At 40.7% G+C, this 25,302-nt stretch overlaps 3 protein-coding genes across 4 annotated transcripts in view; all 3 read left to right on the top strand.

Annotated features, from left to right (window-relative positions):
• The window catches only part of alpk1 (alpha kinase 1), an 859,869-nt gene that overhangs the window by 265,609 nt on the left and 568,958 nt on the right, over nucleotides 1-25,302 (top strand). The window lies entirely within an intron of this gene.
• Nucleotides 1-25,302, top strand: part of drap1 (DR1-associated protein 1 (negative cofactor 2 alpha)) — a 660,385-nt gene that overhangs the window by 470,535 nt on the left and 164,548 nt on the right. The gene's annotated exons all lie outside the window — the stretch shown is intronic.
• Nucleotides 632-22,082, top strand: LOC110439911 (uncharacterized). 2 transcript variants are annotated; one of them, XR_015495142.1, is made up of 10 exons: nucleotides 632-746; nucleotides 3,727-3,836; nucleotides 4,421-4,502; nucleotides 4,810-5,005; nucleotides 5,087-5,155; nucleotides 8,183-9,129; nucleotides 11,820-12,580; nucleotides 14,652-14,855; nucleotides 18,498-19,410; nucleotides 21,731-22,082. XR_015495142.1 is itself a non-coding variant. In XM_087260247.1 (9 exons), exons 1-9 carry the CDS (start codon nucleotides 634-636, stop codon nucleotides 18,734-18,736), a joined length of 2,721 nt encoding a protein of 906 aa, XP_087116373.1. In that variant the 5' UTR covers nucleotides 632-633; the 3' UTR covers nucleotides 18,737-19,774. The 2 variants fall into 2 exon arrangements, 1 of the variants encoding a protein (XP_087116373.1); XM_087260247.1 differs by lacking the exon at nucleotides 21,731-22,082 and having other exon boundaries at nucleotides 18,498-19,774.

Below are 25,302 nucleotides of genomic sequence, written 5' to 3'. Positions count from 1 at the left end.
ATGAAGTTGTAGTGCTAATATGATGGAATATCAGTATTTATGTTCATCTTATATTAGATTAGGGCCATATAGACTATTTCAATGTGGGCATGTCATTAGCCCATGAACATTTCCTGCTTGTTATCAAACTAATTCATGACTAAGAGGCAGTTCAATCACACCTTCACGTTAAAACAGCTGTCATGACATTATTTATCAATATGTGGACCTTTTTAGACTCTTAGAAGCTATAGAAATTAGAAATGACGACAGGAAATACAGTAGCGCTGTTATTGTTTACATTCCTCAATATCATCTGTATAATTCAGCATTTATTTTGTCAGTTGTTTTCTATTTAATTGATATTATATTGACTGCTCAGTTTTGTGTTTTACATTTTCTGAGGTGTCAGTTGTTCTATATTTAGTTTTATTAAGATAACGTCAGTTTTTAATGTTAATTTACATATGATGAAGTGAAGCAGCCTCTCGCATCCTCATTATTTATGTTTAGACGCTGGAGTGTCGGTTGTTGTATGTTGGTTTTATATGAGTGTATATGTCGCAGTTTGCTGTTGTGTTTATTACAGTACTCTGAATCGGCGGCCGCTCCTCCTCCTCATCTTCATCTCCATCACAGACGGAGCTTCTGCGCATGCGCACCGGAGCAGCGCTAATGGCGGAGAGCGTGCGGTCGCCGTTTGATTACCGGGAGCCTCCGACTCTCGACAGCGACGGGGATGGAAGCAAGCCGCCGCCGCCCCGCGGGTCAGTAGCTGCCGCCGGTTCACCGGCTAGAATTGTTGGTTTGAAGCGGTATTCTGGCATTAGCGCGGTGCTAACGGTTAGCCGGTCCGGTTGTGTTGTTTTGTGCGCATGCAGTGCTGAGGTAAACCCGCGGCCGTTAATCCGAATAGCGCTTATCCTTTAGCGTTCGCCGAACTCGCGTGTAGCGTTATGCTGTTATTTTACCGTACCGCTGATATTTACCTGAAGCGAAGGAGACGATTAGCAAAACACTGCGCGTTCATGAGCACTGCTGGTAAGCGCGCTCCCGCGTGCTAACGGCCGTACAGTAGTTCACCATGGTAACGGCAGCGGCGCGGTGATTATTATAAGCCACACGAGCGATTAATGTTGCGCTTAAGTGTCCGGTGCTCACTCTGACATTAGCATGTGCTACTGCATACACGAGTGTCTGTTATTATATACATGCAGGATTTTAGCGTTGAGTTACCAGTGCTATTGTTCTGAATACTAGCATACTTTCGCCTCCAGTCCAGCGGGTGGTTCGGTTGTGTGTGTATGTGTGTGTGTGTGTGTTATTTTGTGTCATTGATTTGTGTGAGTGAGGAGCGTGTCAGTGTGTAATGCTGTCATTTTCTCTCAGACGTGTGTGTCAGGCTGATATGTGTGTTTTGCTTGGGTAAGTGTGTTATTAGTCTGAAATGTGTGTGTGTGTTTTGTCAATCTGTAATGTCTGTGTGTGCTGTGCTCAGGTGTGTGTGTCAGCCTGTATTGCTGTATTGTGTGTGTGTGTGTGTGTGTGTGTGTGTGTGTGTGTGTGTGTGTTGTGTTTAGGTGTGTTTGTATGTGTGACAGTCTGATTCTGTAAGGCTGTATTGTTTGTTTTGCTCAGCGGTGTGTGTGTGTGTGTGTGTGTGTGTGTGTGTGTGTGTGTGTGTGTGTGTTTTGCCCGGATGTGTTTATGTTCATTAGTCAGTAATGGTGTCAGTCTGTAATACAGTAGTGTGTAAGTGTGTCAGTGTAAGTCTGTAATGCTCTAATGTGTGTTCAGGTCAGATGCGCATGTATGTCAGGTTTGCAGTAGTGTGTGTGTGTGTGTGTCAGTCAGTATTAGGATGATAACTGTGTTCAAGGTTTGGAGAAGTTCAGGTTTTAAAACCATCTAAATTTTCTGCTACACTGTTTTTAAGGTATGCGTTAGACTTTTTATTTACTTTTTTTCTTTATTTTAGGAAATCAGTGTCTTTAGCAAAAAAGATCTCCATAGATGCCGTTTTAAATAGTAAAGAATTCAGTGTTTTTGACTCTAATGTCGACAGCAGAAGTCAATCATTCATTAAATTATTCAGCCTGACATGTTCACTGCTCCAAACTATTATTAATGTCTCTCAAAATAAGATATATTGTGTTCAAAGGGGGAAAAGCTTTAGTATTTATATCAGTGTCAGTCTGTAATGCTCTAATGTGTGTGTCTAGCTTAAATGCATGTGTCAGTCAGTATTGCTGTAGTGTGTGTGTGTGTGTGTGTGTGTGTGTGTGTGTGTGTGTGTGTGTGTGTGTGTGTGTGTGTGTGTGTGTGGTTGTCAGTCTGTAATGCTGTGCTGTGTGTGTGTTTTGCTCAGTCATGTGTGTGTGTGTGTGTGTGTGTGTGTGAGACAGTCAGTAATGCTGTGCTTTGTGTGTGTTTTGCTCAGTCATGTGTGTGTGTGTGTGTGTGTGTGTGTGTGCGTGTGCGTGTGTCAGTCAGTAATGCTGTGCTGTGTGTGTGTTTTGCTCAGTCATGTGTGTGTGTGTGTGTGTGTGACAGTCAGTAATGCTGTGCTTTGTGTGTGTTTTGCTCAGTCATGTGTGTGTGTGTGTGTGTGTGTGTGTGTGTGTGTGTGTGCGTGTGTCAGTCAGTAATGCTGTGCTGTGTGTGTGTTTTGCTCAGTCATGTGTGTGTGTGTGTGTGTGACAGTCAGTAATGCTGTGCTGTGTGTGTGTTTTGCTCAGTCATGTGTTTGTGCGTGTGTCAGTCAGTAATGCTGTGCTGTGTGTGTGTTTTGCACAGGCGTGTGTGTGTGTGTGTGTGTGTGTCAGTCAGTAATGCTGTGCTGTGTGTGTGTTTTGCTCAGTCATGTGTGTGTGTGTGTGTGTGTGTGTGTGTGTGTGTGTGTGCGTGTGTCAGTCAGTAATGCTGTGCTGTGTGTGTGTTTTGCACAGGCGTGTGTGTGTGTGTGTGTGTGACAGTCAGTAATGCTGTGCTGTGTGTGTGTTTTGCTCAGTCATGTGTTTGTGCGTGTGTCAGTCAGTAATGCTGTGCTGTGTGTGTGTTTTGCACAGGCGTGTGTGTGTGTGTGTGTGTGTGTGTGTGTGTGTGTGTGTGCGTGTGTCAGTCAGTAATGCTGTGCTGTGTGTGTGTTTTGCACAGGCGTGTGTGTGTGTGTGTGTGTGTCAGTCAGTAATGCTGTGCTGTGTGTGTGTTTTGCTCAGTCATGTGTGTGTGTGTGTGTGTGTGTGTCAGTCAGTAATGCTGTGCTGTGTGTGTGTTTTGCTCAGTCATGTGTGTGTGCGTGTGTCAGTCAGTAATGCTGTGCTGTGTGTGTGTTTTGCTCAGTCGTGTGTGTGTGTGTGTGACAGTCAGTAATGCTGTGTTGTGTGTGTGTTTTGCTCAGTCATGTGTGTGTGCGTGTGTCAGTCAGTAATGCTGTGCTGTGTGTGTGTTTTGCTCAGTCGTGTGTGTGTGTGTGTGTCAGTCAGTAATGCTGTGTTGTGTGTGTGTTTTGCTCAGTCATGTGTGTGTGCGTGTGTCAGTCAGTAATGCTGTGCTGTGTGTGTGTTTTGCACAGCCGTGTGTGTGTGTGTGTGTCAGTCAGTAGTGCTGTGTGTGTGTTTTGCACAGGCGTGTGTGTGTGTGTCAGTCAGTAATGCTGTGCTGTGTGTGTGTTTTGCTCAGTCATGTGTGTGTGTGTGTGTGTGTGTGTCAGTCAGTAATGCTGTGCTGTGTGTGTGTTTTGCTTAGGCGTGTGTGTGGCAGGAAGAGGAAGGGGACGCCTGTGAAAGTGTGTGACAGAGCAGCGTATGTGACAGAGGATGAAGAGGAGAGTCTGTCTGAGCACAGCTACAGCCCAGGTGAACACACACACACACACACACACCCTCTGCTGCTTGTTAATCAGTTATTGATTCTGTATGAAGGGATGTCCTTCAGTGTGTTTGTACAGCCGTTCACCTTCAGTTCTCCACAGTTTCTGCTGTCGGAGTGCTCAGACTCTACAAACCTCCTTATTGTGACGCGAGTAAATCTGAAGATATTTCTGTTTTTATTCTTTGATCAAAATATTGATGAAGAGTGCGAAAATAAAAACAGCACAAGGCAATTACTTGATGAGTGCGAATCATTACCTTTTTGAAAGGGGTCTTAAAGTCTTTAAAGCTATTGAACTTCCTGTATTAATCTGATATTGCACTAAACAGACATCATCTCAAACAGCTTTTATTTGTAGGGTTCCCACTCATTTGTGCTGTCAACATACTTTACTGTATTTACATCCTTCACATGAGACAGATCTGTGCTAATCTCTGTGTTTTGAGAGACTCGTTCAACCTCTAGACCAATCCCTCATACTGCACCTTTAGTATAGATAGTCTGTGTGTATTGATGAAGGGATTGTGACGGGTGTGTTTGTTTTGTGTTGTTTGTGTGTGTGTGTCAGGGGATGATCAGTATGCAGAGGGAGCTGAAGATCGTCTTCCTCCGCCGGGCAGCCCGTACTTCCTCACTGACCCTCAGCTCTGGTACAGGATTTACCTTCACATGCTGATCACCACTGCACAAACACACAGCTCACTCATCCCCTCTCTCTCTCTCTCTCTGTGTGTGTGTGTGTGTGTGTGTGTGTGTGATGTTTGTCAATCTTTTTTGTGTGTCTTTTTTGTGTATGTGGTCGGTCGTGTTTGTGTGTATGTGCCTGTGTTTGTATGTTTGTTTGTGTATGTGTTTATTTGTGTATGTGTTTTTTTTTTTGGGTTGTATTTATGTGTTGTTGTCTGTGTGTTTTTGTATGTGTGTGTGTTTTGTGCATGTGTGTGTGTGTTCCTGCAGTGTTCCTGAGCTGGGTGAAGAGGGTGCGAGTGGAGTCCGCGGCCCTGTGCTTTTCCACCCGCCGCCCAACTGCAGGATCAGAGAGGTGCATTGTGGGAGTCAGGTCCGGCTTGTCGTCATAGCGATCCGAGACATTGCCAAAGGCGAGGAGATAACTGTGGACTACAGCCTGACGGACTGGGGGGAAAACGCCATGGTAAGTCATCAGCACAGCACTGTGACCATTACACCAGTGTGAGCAGAAAACTTTACACTCAACTTCATCTGTGCTCTGCAGGGTTTCCACAGTTCAGTGTCTCCACGCGGGTTTGACTGTGGGTTTAATCCAGAAAGCAACATCAAGAAGGTGATTCATGCTAAACACAGTAAACGTCACATTTGTTTAGTGACACGTCAGTCATGTACTAATGAGCAAAAATGATTTTAACAAGTTTCAAATACTGCTGCCTGCTCCATGATGCTGGCTTAACAAACTCAGGATTACTGGATTAGTTTAAAGTTGTGATCTTTATCCTGATGCTGTCTTAACAAACTCAGGATTACTGGATTAGTTTAAAGTTATGATCTTTATCCTGATGCTGTCTTAACAAACTCAGGATTACTGGATTAGTTTAAAGTTATGATCTTTATCCTGATGCTGTCTTAACAAACTCAGGATTTCTGGATTAGTTTAAAGTTGTGACCTGCATCCTGATGCTGTCTTAACAAACTCAGGATTACTGTATTAGTTTGGCGTTGTGATCTGTATCCTGATGCTGTCTTAACAAACTCTGGATTGCTGGATTAGTTTAAAGTTATGATCTTTATCCTGATGCTGTCTTAACAAACTCTGGATTTCTGGATTAGTTTAAAGTTGTGACCTGCATCCTGATGCTGTCTTAACAAACTCAGGATTACTGGATTAGTTTGGCGTTGTGATCTGTCTCCTGATGCCGTCGTAACAAACTCAGGATTACTGGATTAGTTTGGAGTTGTGGACAGTATCATGATGTCGTCTTATAAAACTTAAAATTACTAGATTTGTTTGCAGTCATTGCGTACATCCTGATGTCGCCTTAACAAACTCAGGTTTACTGGATTAGTTTGCAGTTGTTGCCTACATCGTCATGCTGTCTTAACAAACTCAGAATTACTGGATTCGTTTGGAGTTGTGAGCCGTATCCTAATGCTGACTTAACAAACTCAGGATTACTAGAATAGTTTGGAGTTGTGGCCTGTATCATGACGCTGGTTTGACGCTGGCCTTTATCATTACACTGATTAAACAAACTCAGAATTACTTGATTGAAGTTGTTTGGAGTTTTGGCCTGCATCCTGATGCTGTCTAAACAAGCTCAGGATTACTGGATTAGTTTGGAGTTGTGATCTGTATCCTGATGTCATCTTAACAAGCTCAGGATTACTGGATTTGTTTGGAGTTGTGAGCCATATCCTGATGCTGGCTTAACAAACTCAGTATTACTAGTTTAATTTTGTTTTTTATAAAAGCAAACCAGTGTAGTCAGGCTTTGTTAATGATAACTATTGACTTTTTCTGTTAACTGTCACAGGCCTTGAAATATAAAGATTCTGCGATTGATTTCTCCCAAGAGAGTCAGCTCAATTCTTGGGCTGAGTTTTCTTTATATCGCTGCTATCTGTATATTTATTCGAACAAAAATGTTGATTAAGCCAAAATTGTCTGTGTAATGGATTACTGATATAATATTCTAAGATAATTAAAATAAATAATCTTTGCTATAATCAGGCGATTTATATCATTAAAAGTGATATAGTAACCTTTAATCTGGAGCAAGAGAAACTGGAGGAGTGGCTTTATATTCATGTCACTTTGCTTACAGTTGATTGGTTGAATCTGTGATTTATAAACCAGAACATACCCTGAAGATTACCAAAACATGTTGAGTTATGCTCTTGTTGTTTTCATGATATGTTCTGGTTAATTTTAGTATATGTTTTGGGTAATTTCAGGGTATGTTCTGGTTAATTTTAGGATATGTTCTAGTTACGTTCAGGATATGTTCAAGTCATGTTCATGATATGTTCTGGCTAATTTTAAAATATGTTTTGGTTTATTTCAGGATATGTTGTGGTTAATTTCAAGATATGTTCTGGTTAGGTTCAGGATAAGTTCTAGTCATATTCATGGTATGTTCTGGTTAGTTTCAGGATAATTTCTGGTCATGTTTATGATATCTACTTGTTAATTTTATATGTTTTGGTTAATTTCAGAATACGTTCTGTTTAATTTCAGGATATGTTCTGGTTAATTTCAGCATATGTTCTGGTTAGTTTCAGGATATGTTCTAGTTAATTTCAGGTTATGTTCTGATTAATTTCAGGATATGTTCTGGTTATTTTTGGGATATGTTCTGATTAATTTCATGATATGGTCTGGTCATGTTTATGTTATGTTTTGGTTAATTTCAGGTTATGTTGTGATTTAATTTCGGGATATGTTCTGGTTAAGTTCAGGATATGCTCTGGTTAATTTCGAGATATGTTCTGGTTATTTTCGGAATAGTTTCTGGTTAATTTCAGGATATGTTCTGGTCATGTTTATGATATGTTCTGGTTAAGTTCAGGATATGCTCTGGTTAATTTCGGGATATGTTCTAGTTAATTTCAGGTTGTGTTGTGATTAATTTCGGCATATGTTCTGGTTATTTTCGGAATAGTTTCTGGTTAATTTCATGATATTTTCTGGTCATGTTTATGATATGTTCTGGTTAATTTCGGGATATGTTCTGGTTAATTTCATGATATTTTTTGGTCATGTTTATGATTATGTTCTGGTTAATTTCGGGATATGTTCTGGTTAATTTCAGGAAAATGCTTTGGTTAATTTCGGGATATGTTCTAGTTAATTTCAGGTTGTGTTGTGATTCATTTCGGGATATGTTCTGTTTTTTTTCAGAATAGTTTCTGGTTAATATCATGATATGTTCTGGTCATGTTTATGATATGTTCTGGTTTATCTCAGGATATGTTCTGGTTAATTTCAGGATATGTTCTGGTTAATTTCAGGATATGTTCTGGTTAATTTCAGGATATGTTAATGTTATGTTTAGGATTTGTTCCATATATATATATATATATATATATATATATATATATATATATATGTATATATATATGTATATATATATGTATATATATATATATATATATATATATATATATATATATATATATATATATATATATATATATGTGCTGGACATAACAAGAACACAACATATTCTTTTGAATCTAGTATTGTCAAAAGTACAATCCCTCAGTTCCAATTAGTACTGTGATTTTAATTGTGGATGTTTTAATATAACATCACAGACGCCACCACTAAAACCTCCTCTTGTGTGTGTTCGTGCAGGAGGAGGATCCGGGTGCTCTGCCCCTGTCTCTCACTGTTTCAGACTACCTCACTCCATCATGGTCACTGTCGCCCTCCTCCAGCCCGCTGTCCCACTCCGAGGCCAGTGACTCCGACAGAGAGGAGGATGAAGAAGAGGAAGACGATGATGAAGATGATGACGATGAAGAGGAGCTGGAGGAGCTGAGGGGTCGAATGATGAGACGCCGCAAGAAGAGAAAAACCTCCACCAGCATCAAGAAGAAGACTCAGCCACACCCCCTTTCCTTCACTCGCCCCGCCTCCTCATCCCCCTCCCCCTTCCAGCAGCCTCAAGCCCCGCCCACCACCAATATAAACAACAACATCAACATAAACATCGGTGCGAGCGGCACACTGTCCCGCCGCCAGCACTGTCCATACTGCGGACGCCACTTCCGCTCACTCGCGCGCCACCTAGAGAAACACCACGATCAGCAGCCCGAAGTCAGAGCCGCAATGGAGCTATCGCACGCTCCCACACACACCCCGAACACAAACACACACACGTTTCCATCTCCAGCCCAGCCCTCGTCTTCTCTGGGGCCGTCGTTGTTTTCCAGGGAGCGCGAGTCTATTTCGTCTGCTACTAAACCGGCGGGTGTTTCCTTTTCTCTTTCGCTGGCTTCTCCTCCATCTAGCGCCACCACCAAGAAAAGCTGTAGTACTCCTAGGAAGAGTGTTAAGAAGAGTCCCGGGACGCCGCCGGCACGGAGAGGACGACCACCTAAGAAGAAGGAGGACAAGGAGAAGGAGAAAGAGAAGAAGAAGCAGGAGGAGATGGAGAGAGAGAAGGAGAAAGAGGAGCCGCCGCCACCCACACCGGGGAAAGTAGAAGAAGAAGAGGAAGAAGAGGTGGAGGAGGAGGAGGAGGTGGTCAACATGGTGGAGGATGAAGGAGCTGAAGAGAAGAAGACAGAAATGACGAGGTGAGAGCTGGAGGAATGAGTGAATAATACTGGAGTTTCTGTCTTGGTTTGATCTGCATTTCTGCCAGAGCTGTTGTCTGACAGGTTTGTGACAGGTTTTAATTCATCATGTAAGTCCTTCTAGAAAGCACCTCGTTTGTAATAGTGTTATTGTTCAGCATGATAATCATCCCAAACGCACGGCTAATGTTATGAAATCATATTTGTGAGAAAAACAGCTGATGAAACAAAGACAGTCATGAAATGGCCTCCACAGAGTCCAGACCTGAGTATTATATACTGCATGTGTAGGCAATATTATAGGCAGTAAGAGATTCCAGTGCTTCCCACAGGTTTGAAATGTACTTGTGGTGGAAGCTGGATTGAAACACAGGTTTTTCCACATCACATTAATATTTAACTGTATGAGACGAAACACAATTTGATTTAAAACAATATTTGATTAGCCATGTGCACCCATAAAATCTGCTTCTTTATCTCTCATTCAAGTTCAGGTTGCTTTATTGGCCTCTCTAAAATTATAAAAGGCTAAATTACTGTAGACGTGTAGATTATTTAAATAAGGCTTCAGCGCATGCGGGTCAGTTTAGGACCGTGATCTGTTCACACTGCAAATCTGATATTGGCTTCATTTATAACAACAGTGTGAACATCCATGGACAAACATCAGATCTGAGAAAAAACTAAGCCTCGCAGTGTGAACACAGCCGTAGAAACCCCGGCCGGACGAATTTTTAAGTCCCAAACAAGGCACGTCTCTCTGTCTACAAAGAAGTTCAAGCTGATGCTCTGTGCTAAGGAGGTCACGTTAAACAGGCGTTTGATGCTAGTCCTTCAATTACTAAAAAGTTATTTAATAAAAGCTATTTCACCCAAAAGTAATGACCCAGCACATGCTCCATACCTTTATTGTGCTTTCACACCTGTGAATCGATTCATTTGTTCTGAAACAGGGATTGAATTTGTTACATTGCTGCTCTTGGAGCGGTTCGCTTTCACACAGCAAAGTTTCTAAACGGACCAAAAGAGCTAAAACAAGTCACGTGCGAGTAATCTCTCCTCACATTGGTCAGAGTGTCATTGTTTATTTTGCAGAGTCTCGCACAGCTGTCGGGGGGGTGGTGGTTTGGTCGTGTTTGATGCGGTGCACTTGACGTGTCTGAAGAGCGAGGAGGGATGCGGTGGGGAGGGGTGAGAACAACGTATTTGAGGACCGGGAGGGAGAGACACGACTCCCGAAACTTCCGGGAGACTTGTGATGTCTGTTGAATGACCTCCCGGCTCACGCTCTACTCATAATTCTCTCTTCATATAGCCGTTCTCTCTTCATATATGCCTATTACATATCCATAAAACACTGTGATATAACCAGGCTTGGATCATATCGCTTTCTCACTATAGCCGATCCGCACCAGAGTTTGTTTCAATCAAGCCGAGACACCTCATTCAAGCGATCTCGGAGCGATTGTTTTGGTGCGGATCCGAGTGCAATTGGTGGTTTCACATATGCCAAACGAACCACGTTAACTGGGCAAACGAGACCGGTTCCCAAACAAAAGTGTAGGTGTGAAAGCACCCTTAGATAAATGTAATGACCCAGCATGTGCTCCATAGCTTTTAGATAGATAGATTTGTACAATAGTCTGTGCCTCCCAAATAGGCATGAGAAGATGACCAGTTTCAAGGATTACCATAGTTTGGAAAAGTCAATGTTTTAAAATAGCAAAAATGTTCTCTTATACCGTTCCTACACTATTTGTAAGTTGTTGGGGTTTTTAACGTCCTTTGGCTATTTTATACAGTTCTTTCAAGCATCAGTATCTCTAGCAAAAAATGACCCTCCACATCTAAAGCTCCTGGTCAGGCCACGATTCAGCAAACATCTGAAAAACAAACCTCTGAGACACCAGCATCCAGCCTGCTGCAGAGCTGAAAGGTGTTGTTGTTTCACCCAGACATCATACTGTCAGAATCTTACACCGGCCCATACCTACTCCCGCAGCTGGTGGTGGTCTAAGGCCCCGTTTACACTAGTGCGTTTTAGTATTAAAACGGCATTTTAGATCAAAAATGATCCACGTAGACACCAGCGTTTCACCTAGCATTTCTGAACATATCTCCATCCACACTACGCCACCAAAAACGTATATCACATGACCATTCGTGCACTCTGGGCATGCACGTTCTAGTATTAACAGGAAGTATGTGTCTCGCTCGGCATTTGGTTATTGTTACAGACAACGTGGTCGAGTTGTTACTAAACAAAACAAATGAATAACTGCACAATGGCGCCTAAAGCAGACAATAGTGTCCATGTTGTTGTTTACAGTGAAGGCTGGTCGGCTGTTTTCCGGTAGCGTTAAAGCCATGTGTTATAGTCATGTGATAGGGGCTTGACGAATAAGGGAAGGATACGCAATGACACAAAAGCCCCATTCAGGTATTGAATCTCAGCAGCCCCGCCTCCGTTTCCAGATGTCTGCGTTTTCCCTCATCCACACTGAGTCGAGCAGCAGCGCTTCAGAATGAAAACAGCCTCTCCAGCGTTTCCAAAACGCTCCGTTTTCAGAGTAGTGTGGACGGATGGCGTAACCGTAGCAAAACTTGTGCGTTTACAAACTAAAGCGCATTCGTGTAAAAGTCGTGCACAGTACTGTAAGTGTGACAGAGCTGTGTTGTGTGTTTTGCAGGCCTCAGCGCTCCCACATGCCCCCTCTGCTGTCGTCTCTGTCCACGCTAGTGTTGTTCCTGCGCCGGCAGCAGCACTCCTCCTTCCTCTCGCTGTCCCGCGCGCCGGGCTCTGCTGAATCCTGGCGTCAGCTGTGCCACTCCAGCCTGGCTCTGCTGCTCCTCTATAACCGGCACCGGGAGTGTGAGGTGTCCAAGCTGACGGTGCAGGACTACCACAGCCGGAGCTCCGCAGCCCCGCTGGACAGTGCACTCTGCCCGTTCGAGCGCCAGGTGCTCTGCCATCTGTCCCGCGTGCCGGTGCTGGGCAAACGAGGCCGTGTGCAGCCGCTCATCCTGCCACCGCACTCTGAAACCTGCCTGGACCTGCTCCTCAAGACGTCTGCAGATGTGGGTGTGGACCCCGAGAGCCCGTATGTGTTCTCCAGACCGTACCACTCTCCGGCTACACCTCTGCGCGGGACAGACCTGCTGCGGAGCCTGGCACGGAGCAGCGGAGCCAAGAACCCAGCATGTCTGACTGCCCCGCGCGCCCGCCGGCAGATCGCCATCCTCACCCAGCTGCTGCTGCTGGAGGAGGGCGCCGCCACCAAACGCCTGGAGGACTTCCTGCAGAGAGAGTACCATGTGACCCAGAGCTGCGCTGGGATTGGCCAGGACCCGGCGCTGATGAACCGTGTGGGCAGGGTGGTGCTGTATGGCGAGCGGGAAGGCGTTCTGTTCAGAGGCATGAGTCTGCAGCACATCTGCCTCGAGCTCGACGGTAAGACACCGCTGTATGTGTGGGAACACTTGAGAATGTCAGTCTGTTATTCATTTATTTATGAAGCACTTATTTAACTTATTCATGAAGCGTTTATTATGCTGTTGGGTCGTTTTAATCAACTCTGGGCTGATTGTGAGGTTTAATTTGGCCACATCTTTCTCTGTGTTTCAGCAAATGGAATTATTTTGTTGACAAATCTGATTTTGACTCATATTTTGGGGAAAAACTTTGACAACTTTTATGAGCTCATCCACACTCAGTTCAGATTGACTACCCTTTGGTTATGTTAGTGGCTGTTTTTACCCCATTGACTTCCATTATAATCACATTTATTCACAGCAAAGCCATGACCGCAGATAATCATGCATCATTGATTGTTGCTAGTTTTCCAGAAATAAGTCAATCTGCTAAAATAATAATAATAATAATGATCAATACAGGATTATAGCACACTGTCACTTTAAGAGCTGCACGGGTCTGATGTACATGCATTTTCAATCTTGGCTTTTTATTATGGTGCATTTATTACATAACAGACCAGGGTTTATGGGAATAATCAGTGTTTTTGCCGTACTCTTGCATGTGTTTGAGCCTTCAGGCACAGTTTAAGCTCAAAGATGACTTTACATGTGTGTGTTCTGCTCGTCTCTGAGGATGACCGCACTCACACAACAGCTCTAGTTTCACAAATAAATCAAATACGCTTCAATAAATCAAGCACATGTCGTGCTGCAAAAGTCACAATATATGACTACTGATTTCAACATGAACTTGAGCTCTGTGGAGGAATCAATAATGGAAACATGCGAGATATTGAGTATTGTGATGTGTTTTTTACACTAACATTTCTTTTGAAAAATGCTATTTTAATTAGCTGTTTTTTTATTTATTTATTTATTGATATCAAAATAAACAGGTAAACTATATTTTTTAAATCTATTTTATTCTAGTTCAGACTACAAAACTGGGTTGATGGCTAAGCATTTAGGGCCCTATCATACACCCAGCGCGATTAGGCGCAAGACCTGTTTGCCTTGATGTGTTGTTATTTTTAGAGCAGTTCAAGCTTCATTTTCCTGTTTTGCTCCACGTTATTGAAATAGCAAATCCATTTGCATCACTTTGTGGACTCATCGGACTTGTGGACTTTCGGTCTAGAAAAGAGGTGTGTTAAGGCGCATTGTTGGCGCCTCGCTATTTTGAGGAACTAAAATAGACTGCAGTTGAGCAGCTGACAGCAGGTCTATTGTCCAGCGCAGAGCGTGTTAGTTGAGCGCCTCACTTAAACACTGCTTAAAACAAGCAGGATGTAGAACAAGACAGAATTATCTTTGCAGATGAAAAAGAATTAAAAGAATAAAGTATTTTTTAAAATGATAGCTTTCTACATCAATATTAACAGCACTGCCTCCATGCCTTCTTCACCTCGGGGGCTTCTTCAGTTTATGGATGACGATCTGCATCTGTATAGTGTGATTATTAATAGCAGTATTAGGGATGCTCATTTCGGTTAATTTTGCTAACCGACAACCGCCACTCATTAGTCGGTTATTAACAGTTAACTGGTCAGATTACTATTAATTTATATTAAACAAATTGACGTGTCTATTTTGTGTCCTACACATTAAATGTTGCATAAAATACTGATTTATTTTTAAATGCTAGCATATTAATAACAGAACAATACAACAGAGCATCTTCACGCACCTGCAGTGTTTAGCACAGAAGAACAGAATAAACTAAATAAAATGAATGAAATAAATAGGACTGCCCTAAATTATTTCCACTTAAATAATTAATTTATATTACAAATCGAAAACACTGACTGATTATTTTTAATAACCGGCATAGGCTGCTTTTTTACAATCATATTTTTGTCTTCCGTCAAATAAAACAGCTGAATTCCTCAAATCGCTAGCTCCACGGAAATTATGCAATTATTTAATGCCCCGCTGTTGTTTGCTTCACCTGTATATTGTGCATGCGATTATCCTAAGATTGATCATTTAGCCAGATATATCGTGCAGCCCTAAACTGAAGTCAGCCTGCTGCTGTTTGTGTTGTTCAGTGATGTCTGGAAACTCGGCCGACTCGTTCTCGGAAAACTCTGATGCGGAGGCCAGTAAGGTTAAGGAGAAAGCTGAACCGGTGAAGAAGAAATCCAGAGGTCGAGTTTCACGGGTGAAGAAGGGAACCGGTGTGCGAGTGTGTGCTGCTGCAGCGCCACCATCAACCGCACACAAGAGACGCAGCGTCGCACAGGTCAAAACAGGTCAGTCACACACTCACGATACACACATGCTTTTCTGTCCTGTGTCTGTGTCCAATACTTACATCGCAGGATATGCAGTGATCAGTGTAGCTGATCAGTTGAGAATATACAGTTGCAGTCAGAATTATTCGCCCCCCTGTTTATTTTTTTCCCTAATTTCTGTTTAACGGAGAGCCGATTTCTCCAACACATTTCTAATCATAATAGTGTTAATTACTCATCTCTAATCACTGATTTATTTTCTCCTTGTCATGTTGATAGTAAATAATATTAGACTAGATATTCTTCAAGACACTTCTATACAGCTTAAAGTGACATTTAAAGGCTTCACTAGGGTAATTAGGGTAACTAGGCAGGTTAGGGTGATTAGGCAAGTTATTGTATAATGATGGTTTGTTCTGTAGACTATCGAGAAAAAAAATATAGCTTAAAGGGGCTAAAAACTTTGTCCCTAAAATGGTGTTTAAAAAATTAAAAACTGCTTTTATTCTCGCCGAAATAAAACAAAAAAGACTTTCTCCAGAAGAACAAACATTATCAGACGTAATGTGAACATTTCCTGAATCTGTCTGTTAAGCATCATTTGGGAAATATAAAAAAAAGCAAAAAAAATGAGAAGGAGCGAATAATTCTGACTTCAACTGTGTATGATGTTTGTGGAGTCATTGCAAAGCATAATCATATATCATAGTTTGCATGTGTTTTACTGGCATTTCAAGAGAGTTTAAAGCATTCAGGCACATAAATGTACAACATAAAATAATTTTACTGAATCACTAGTATGAAGACAGCTTTATTTTACATTTAATTATTCTATTTCTGCACCTGAATACTGTTTGATTATCTGGAAACCATTTATTTGACTCTTTTGGTTTCTCTATTGTAAGTATTCCTGCTTGCAATGTTGTTATTGTTTTTTATACAAAAAATCTTACAAAAATACTTACAAAATCACATTAATACATCTAAATTCAAGATTTTTTTTCCAAATAAAGCCATTTAAACCATCTGCTGACATTGTATTCATATTCACAGTATTTGTTACAGAAAAACAAAACATTGCCAACGTCTGATTTGTTCAATAATCTGCCAGTGGTGTGAGTCACAATTTTATATCAAAAGGAAAAACAAGATTATTCTGCTTCCCCCATCGGCAGATTCATTTGCTTGATTTATGTAAAAACTCTCTTCATTTTGACTCATTATTTCTGAGAACAACACTATGTTAGGTGCTTGTCTGGAAAATGCTGCTTGATTTAAGAGTTTGTAGATATTTGGACTTGAAACAAGACAAAACCTCTCAGTCCGAGCAGCAGGTTTTGCAGAGAAGTACTGCAGATGAGAATCGTGTCCTTCACTTGATCGGACAGTTTGTACAGAATCCTCCCTAAATTTAGATAGACTTTCATTTTGTTGCAAATTGAAACCATTGGTGTGCTTGAAGAAAAATAAGCCTGACTCAAGCAGATTCCTTTAAACGCTCTACTACACTGCTGCACTGATGAGGCACGTATTTATTAATGGAAAATAAATAAATGAGGGTGACAGAATAAATTAATACATAAATAAGAATCAGATTATTTGATATATTGTGTGTTTTCAGCAGTATCGTGTGGAAGGAGGGCTTTTCAGAATTGCTAGGTGTGCAGCATTGTGATGTCTATCAGCCATCAGCTGGCATGTGGCATCATCTATTGACCCAACCCTAACGTGCAGGTCGCATGTTTACGGACTCTGTAACCACAGATACAGGGACACTGGAGTGTTTCAATGTCATGTTGATCAGCTGGTTCGTCTATAGACCTTTTTAGAATGCAAAATTACCCATTATGCTGTGCGTGTCTGCGCAAGGAGAATGCGAAGACCTTCCTTTCGGAAGTCACATTCGGACAGCTTTGAAACAATAGTTTTAATCTATTTTACCTGCTTTTAATGTCTTTAAACTAACACTGCTGTCGATCAGCGCCACCTGCTGGACTGATCATTTAAACAATGTGATCTAATGGAATGGAAAACAGCTGCTGTGAGGCATTTTCCCCTCGTTGTCAGACGGGATCTTCTGCAGTTTAAATAAAGCCTCGTCATCGCTAAAGTCAACAGTTTCTCTTCTCTTACTAATATATATATATATATATATATATATATATATATATATATATATATATATATATATATATATATTGCACAATACAACACTAACTAAATGAAACGTAAACGCCTCATGATTAGAATCAACATGCACATCAGCCTGCAGAGTGTAGTGTTTCCTTCTTGTGCAGTGTTTATTATAGACTGCGTACATAGAGAGGTATAACTCAAACACATTACCATCTAACCATCACATGCACTTCAGTCTCACTGGCTGCGTCTGAAACCGCATACTTCCATACTATATAGTACACTAAAATCAGTATGCGAGCAGAGTAGTATGTCTGAATTCATAGAATTCTAAAATCAGCATGCGAGAAGTACCCGGATGACCTACAAGATTCTGGAGTGCGCATCCCATGCATGCTGCGCTATCCCATGATGCCCCGCGAGCGAATTCGTGAATGGGAGTGAAGTGACGCAACTGACGCAGGTAGGTCACGCGACCAGGACAAAATGGCGGATGTAGTACGTCCAAATTCCATTCATACTTTTCACATTCATACTGTATAAAGCGTACTTTTCTAATGGCCGAGTTGTACGTTTAAATTCAAATGCAGTACCTACTGAGGTTTCAGACGCAGCCACTGACTTCATAGAACCCCCGTAGTTAAACCAAGGTGGCCCTCTAGTGGAGTCGATACGCAATTACATTAGAAGTACATATAACACTACACCACATAATAAACGTACGTTTATTGCTCATTTTTGGAAATTGCATGACCTGTTATGTTACATGCCAGTAATCCTTGAACCACATCCGACAGATTATTACGGCTTTAACATACATAATTTAAAGTTATGTCACAAAAACACTCCATAATCCACTCAAAACTCTGTTAAAACCCTCTGCTAAAATTCTCGGAGTGCAAATTACCAGTTGTAAACGCTCTAAACCAGGAGTGTCCAAAGTCGGTCCTGGAGAGCCAGTGTCCTGGTGAGTTTAGCTCCAACTTGCTTCAACACACCTGCCAGAAAAGTTTCTAGTATATCTACTAAGAGCTTGATTAGCTGGTTCAGGTGTGTTTGATTAGGGTTGGAGCTAAACTCTCCAGGACACCGACCCTCCAGGACCGAGTTTGGACATCCCTGCTCTAAACGTTCTACCTGAAGACGCTGGTCGCCATGGCGCCCCTATGCAGCAGCCAAGAGAAAGGTCAGCTGATGGATCGCTGTGTTGTGTAAACACAATCAGCTAGCGTCTGTTTGAGGGTATTTGCATGGATCTAACTGGCATCTGTTTGATCATGTAAAGTTCCCTCAATGTTCACGTGACTCACTGTACACGAGAAAAGTAACATTTAAATAGATTTCATTAGTCTGAGGGCAGCTTCATTCTGTGAACCTACATTTCTGTGTAAAGCAGCATGTAGTTCAGGTCCAAAACATGCGATCAGCGCAACACGACGACAATCATAAAGCGTCAAGTCCACCAGTCTGCAACCCCTACTCACAGTTCCTCATACTAGGGGTGACCCTGTGTGTGTGTTTCAGGTAAGCGTGGCGTGCTGAAGCGTCCGTGGTCGGAAGCGGAGCGCGTATCGGTGGAAACACACCTGAAGCAGAACATCCTGGAGCTGCGAGTTCCTGCTAAAGCGGACTGTGAGCGCTGTCTGCAGCTCTGCCCCCTGCTGGCCAGCAACCAGCGCGACTGGAGGGCCATCAAGTTCTACTGCCACAACCGCATACAGCTGCTGAAGAAACAGGGCCGCAAGGACTCCATGCTACAGTAACACACACACACACACTCACTCACACTCACAAAACACCACTAGAGATATCATAACAGTAGCAGATAGGGCTAAATTTCAGCATTTCCTACATGCACATGGATTTTTTTTGCATGCATCTTGTCCGTGCATGCATGCAAAAAAAAGTTAGTGAAGAGTTGCGTTAGTTTTACACTCAGAGCATCGTATAAATACTGTTATGATACGCTGATGATGCTATTGTTTATATCTTCAGCACTGCAGAAACATCTGTGTGTCTTGATGCTAGTCTACATATCTAAACATTCTTAAACCCAGAAGCATTTTCTAGACAAGCACAGAATATAGTCGTGTTTTCAGAGTCAAAATGAAGAGAGTTTTACTTAAAACAAGCCAAAAAATCTGACAGTGGAGTTTAGTTTTGCTTTGCTTACTCCATCTGTCAGATTATTTTGCTTGTCTTAAGTAAAACTCTCTTCATTTTGACTCTTTATTTCTGAAAACACGACTATATTCTGTGCTTGTCTAGAAAATGCTTCTGGATTTCAGTGTTTGTAGATATTTGGACTAGACACCAGACAGAAGCAGCATGTTTGCAGTGAGCTTCATTTATTTGTTGAATTCTTCTATGCTAACATATACAGTGCAGTGATGGTGTGTGTGCGCGTTTCCCTCACACACTTCACACATTCCGGTCAGTGTGTGTGTGTTTTTATCTTGGACCACATGAGTTGTATCACCATGTTAAACTGAGGAAGGAGAGCTCCAGTGTTCAGATGTTTGTGTTTCTCTGTATAATGCAGAGCTTTTGCTGTGATGATGATGATGATGATGATGATGATGATGATGATGATGATGATGATGATGATGATGATGGTTCTGACTGCAGTTTTGACCTCACCAGTCTTTTTCTGAACGACAGATTCAACAGTGCATGTCCAGCTCATACATCACACACACACACACACACACACACACACACACACACACACACACACACACACAGAAATAGACTGACGGTTTTGCATGAAGAAAATGAAGCCTGTTTTTACGACTGTTTAATGCTTTGTGGGCTTTTTTTTCTTTATAGCAGTTGTTTTTATATATATATATATATATATATATATATATATATATATACAGCAAAAATGCAACAAAAATGCAGTAAAGCAAAACTATTTAATTAATTAAAAAAAATTATATATTTATATAATTTTTTTTTTGCTTTGTTTTTGTGCAATTTTTATTTTTTTATTTTTTATTTTTTTGCTTTTTTGTCTAATTCTTTATAGCAATTGTTTATTTTTTCAATTATTTTCGGGGGTTGCAGTAGTTTATTATTTTTTTAAATGAATTAAATAGTTTTGCTTTACTGTATTTTTTTGTTGCATTTTTGCTGTATTTCAATAGTTTTTTATTTATGTATTTTTTTTATTTTTTTAATTTATAAAAAAAAAATTTTTGCCCTTTTTATTTTTGTTTATTTAAATTGGGTTTTGGGGTGGGGGGGTTGCAATTGTTTTTTTGTTTTTTTCATTTTTTAATATTTTCCTTATTTTTAATTGTTTATTTTTTATGTTTATATTTCTTTGCTTTATTGCAATTGTTTTTTATGTTGGTATTTCTATTTTGCTCTTTATTTTCGATTTTCATTGCATTTGTTTAATTTTGGGGTTTTTTCTGGGGTGGGGGTTACAATTGCTTCATTTTATTTATTATTATTTTTTTAGTGAGGGTTACAATTTTATATATATATATATATATATATATATATATATATATATATATATATATATATATATATATATATATATATATATATATATATATATATATATTTCTATGTGGTTTATTGCTACTGTTTATTTCATCATGTTCAGCTGTGGACCCAATATCTAAAGGGAATCGAGAATCAAAATCATTCTTAACATTGAAAGACATGGAAAAACAAGCCACGATTTAAATTTAATCTTATTTTCATTTATATTCAGTCCTCCTCTTTTAATTCTTATTATTCACAGGAATAATAACACACGTTTTATTTGTCAGCAGAGGGAAAACTACCAACAAGCACACATATTTCACCAATATTTCACAAAAACATTCTTTTTCATTTCAAATGACTGTTAAATGATCATATTTTGCACATTACATTATTTTGGGGGCTAAAAAGTCATTTGTTTTCAATCTTTCTCTATACTACCAGCTCTCACACACATTCACACACACAAACACACACACTCATTCACACGTCTTTTCGGGAAAAACAACTTAATTTAAATGAGCTCTTATTATCATTTATATTCAGTTTTTCTCTTTTATTCATACTTATTCACATTAAAAATACATTTTATTTATATCTGCAGAGGAAATACTACCAAAAAGAGTACACACGTTTTACTAAACAAATGTATAGATTTGTTTAAATTGACAATTAAATATTCAGATTTTGTGCATTACATAATTTCTGGGACCTAAATATAAAATACCTAAAATAATGCCACAATGCAGAAAATCTGAACTTTTACAAACGTTAGTTCTGTGTGTGTGTGTGTTTTAATTTATTCATTCATTTTCTTGTTGGCTTAGTCCCTTTATATATATATATATATATATATATATATATATATATATATATATATATATATATATAATAAAAATTAAATATAGTTATTTTTGATTATTATTTTGGGCCTATATTTAAATGAATCCCTGAAAATAATGTCACAATGCTGAACATCTAGGCAGTCTGTTTATAAATTGCTAATTTCATAAGCCAATTTTGTGTTTGTGTGCATGCATGTGTGTGTGCGTGTGTGTGTGTGTGTGTGTGTGTGTGTGTGCGTGCGTGTGCGTGCGTGTGTTGTGAGCTGGACATGTTCTTGGGTTTTGTGAGTTTCGTCTGTTTTGTTTCAGCTGAAGTGTTTGTTGCCTTAACTTTAGTTGTGTTATTGGTTTTCTATGGATGGCAGTGGTTTCTATGCATCTGACCTCAGATCAGCTCCACATGTAAGTAAGTGTGTGTGTGTGTGTGTGTGTGTTTTGTGTTGTTTTATTCACCAAACAGAAGAGGCTTAGTGGATCAGACTGTGTGTGTATATGTGTATGCGTGCAGGTGTGTGTGTGTGAGATATTAGCCGTTAGCCTCTCCAGTGTTTCCATCCTGTACATTGTGTAAATACTGACTTATATAAAGTTCTGCGTTTTAAAGTTGTTTCTTAAATGCTGTTGTAAAGGTATATCAGATTTTAGAGAGAAACCCCATATCTTCACCAGTACAGAGTCAATGTCACGATGCAAAAAACCCTAAACACGTCATATTTGACTTTCAGATTGTCATGTGCTTTTATTAAATTACAAACACATGAAACGTTGTGCGCATCTTCATTTATTTATTTATTTATTTATTATGTTTGTGCACCAGAAGGCATGTTTACAATGAGTTACGGGATATGACGTGTCTATTAAACATTATTTGGGCTTCTGAACTTTCATTAAGGGTGCATATGTAGTGTGCATTGATGCAGCCTGGTTTTCTCTGTGCATTGTGGGATTGTCAGGCCATGACTGTTTCAGTGCACTGAAAGACTTTAGCGATTTGAGACCACACTTAAAATGCTGATCGAGACGCACCTCTAGAGACCATTACAGTAATAGAGACAAGATTATAGAAAGATGTGTATAAATCACAAAGACAGAAAAGATTTGATCTTTGAGATCTGCTGGAAAACACTAGATTTAATGACCAAATGATCTGTTTATTCAGCTTATAATCACCCTCTGTTAAACACACTTTACAGAGGGCTTCACAAATGGTTTTAAAAGACCAAAATCCAGAACAGGAGAGCCACAGACACCCCATTGAGTAAATAATATGACTCCTGTCTGCTTCTCATTGAACTTTAAAATATTGTCTGTCGTTCAGGCTTTAACTTCAACATTTCAAGCCAATATATAAATGGTCTTATAGAATTGGCTCTGTAAAAATGAGTTGACTTGACTCAAAATAAGTGACTAAACTGGCCATAAGGTCTGTGGTGCCTGTCGGAGAGGTAATCCACAAAGGTGGTGATGAACACCAGAAGTAAGCCATGCCGTCAAGCTGAAGCAGGAGTCCTCCCAGGTGTGGTTGACCTGCGGGACTCCTGAAGCAGCTGATGAATATGAAAAGCCAAGCGTGCTGCAGCTGAGGAGCTCGGGCATCTGTTTCAAATACCTCCTAGGATGTCAAGACACATGGAGATCAGGTTAGTGCTGGATCAGTTTATACAGTAGTCAGATGCCTCCTTGATTTCTACCTGGGGAGGTGATCCAGGTTTGTGGCACCGGGAGGAGGCCTCAGGGAAGACCCAGGACACACTCCGGAAAAGAGGATTTAAATGTTCACTAACCTGTATGTACAGCATGTAGAGCTCTGGGCTTGTCAGAAGACAACATTATCTATTTATTATTTACTGATGTGTGTTTTTAAAGGTAAACGAAGGTTCTACAGTGTGTTGTTATTTGCAGAGCTTCTTAATTTTCTAGAAGAAAAACCCACTGCAAGTCATGAAAGAGGAAAATAACGCAAAAACAACACAAGTAACGCAACTAGTCACTCTATATCCTAATGCAGGGGTCACCAAACTTGTTCCTGGAGGGCCGGTGTCCTGCAGATTTTAACTCCAACTCTAATCAAACACACCTGAACAAGCTAATCAAGCTCTAACTTGGTATACTTGAAACATCCAGGCAGGTGTGTTGAGGCAAGTTGGAGCTAAACCCTGCAGGACACCGGCCCTCCAGGACTGAGATTGGTGACCCCTGTCCTAATGCATTAATTTCAGAAGTAACGTTCCCCAACACTGGCCAATGCAATGCTGCAGATTTAAGATCCAGATGTTCTGCTCTACAGTGTCAAGTGCACAAGAACAGCTTAGACACCAGAGCCAGTATCAAACAGCAGACCAGCATGAGCGTCTCTGTGAGGTGTATCTGGATTTAAAACCAGATTTAATACCTCATGTAGACCATTTAAATTAAAAAAGAAGAAGAGTACAGCTGCGTGAACACAACTTTCTCTAGCACCTTTGAAAGAAACTGAAGTTTAGAGATGGGCCTGTAATTTACAAAAACAAACAAGTCCACATTATTTACAACTGAATGCTTATTTACCTGTCCTGATGCCAAGCTGCTACACTGCTGTTATTACCTTGAGTTTTAGTCCTGTTTCTAGTTCTAGTGAAGTCATTCAGCGGAGTGATATGGAGCTGTAATGCATTTAAAACCTGCCGGAACTACTTTAGCTGTGCTTTTATCTGATAAGAACCAAACACCTTGGTGACCACCATCAGCCAATCAGAATCCAGCATTCAGCAGAGCTGTAGCATCCGTTCAGATGAATGTTTTTATTGTGTTTATTGTTCTCTGATGAACACTAGATGGAGTCACAAACACAGTCATGTTCTCATTTGTATGTGAACTCTTGCTAAATCAGAAAACTGTAGCATAACTGTTACATATTTTGTAATATATGCTGGAGGTAAATATTCCGTGCAACATTCCATGAAAACGGTCTGGTCTCAGTCGACAGGACGGTTTACGACTCCTGGCTCCACAAAGTCTGGGTAACTGGAGAGATAAGCCTATATCTTTAAAGACATTCCTGCCCAAATACACACACACACACTCAACTCCCCACACCCACAGGACACTAGTCTAAAGAAACATCGACTGAGAAACCAGGGACCAGCACAGAACTAAAATGTTATGTTTGCAAACTTTGTATCTCATTTCTGACTTTTCTTACCTGTATAACCCCTCATATTACCTGTACGTGTGGCCCCTTTAGGCCTTTTTAAAGCATAAATAATGTGAGATTGTGAAAAATCATGTTGATGTACTTTTAAACCCCCCATGTTGGGTACCGATGGGTTTCTGCTGACATTTTACAACACATGATGCATAGAGCAAGACCATAACTCGCATTGCATTATTCTTTAATTCTCTGTATTAAATGCCTGTCCGCATACTTTGGGCGGACACTTAAATTTGCATACGAGCAGCCTCGAGACAAAGGAAGGTTCGTGCGCAAACTTTCCCCTGAAATCATTGGTCAGAATGTTGAACGTGTTGTCACGTGACCCACAGGTATAACCAGACTTCTCCCCAAACATCTAAGCAGAGTAGTCCGAACAAAGAACCCATCAAAAGGTGGCCCCTTGGGCCACGCGGCTCTTCTAAGCCGCATGGACTTTTTCCCGCCACGCGTTACTTATTGTCCGACAAAGAAAACTCAGTTTAAAGTTTGCGATCGTGTTCGTCCGAACTGCATTACAAACTCCACGCATCAAGAAGGACATCAAAAGGAGTTTCATCACGACGGAAGAGAGACTAGCATAAAGAGAGAGACCTCTAGACATGAACGTCCAGGTGATTTTAAGCCTGATTTATACTTCTGCGTCAAGTGACCGGCGTAACCCACGGCGCATGCAACGCGCGTGGCTGTGCATTTATACTTCTGCTGCTGTCTCTGTCGGTCTGCATTAACACTTCCGAAACGCTAGTGGGCAGTGAGGTGTAAATGTTCCTCTGTGTCGAGTTTCTTCGCT

Source organism: Danio rerio, chromosome 7, assembly GCF_052040795.2.
Source record: "Danio rerio strain M-AB ecotype USA chromosome 7, GRCz13ab, whole genome shotgun sequence".
NCBI lineage: Eukaryota > Metazoa > Chordata > Actinopteri > Cypriniformes > Danionidae > Danio > Danio rerio.
Note: the sequence above shows the minus strand (reverse complement) of the source record. Positions and strands in the feature narration are given on the sequence as shown.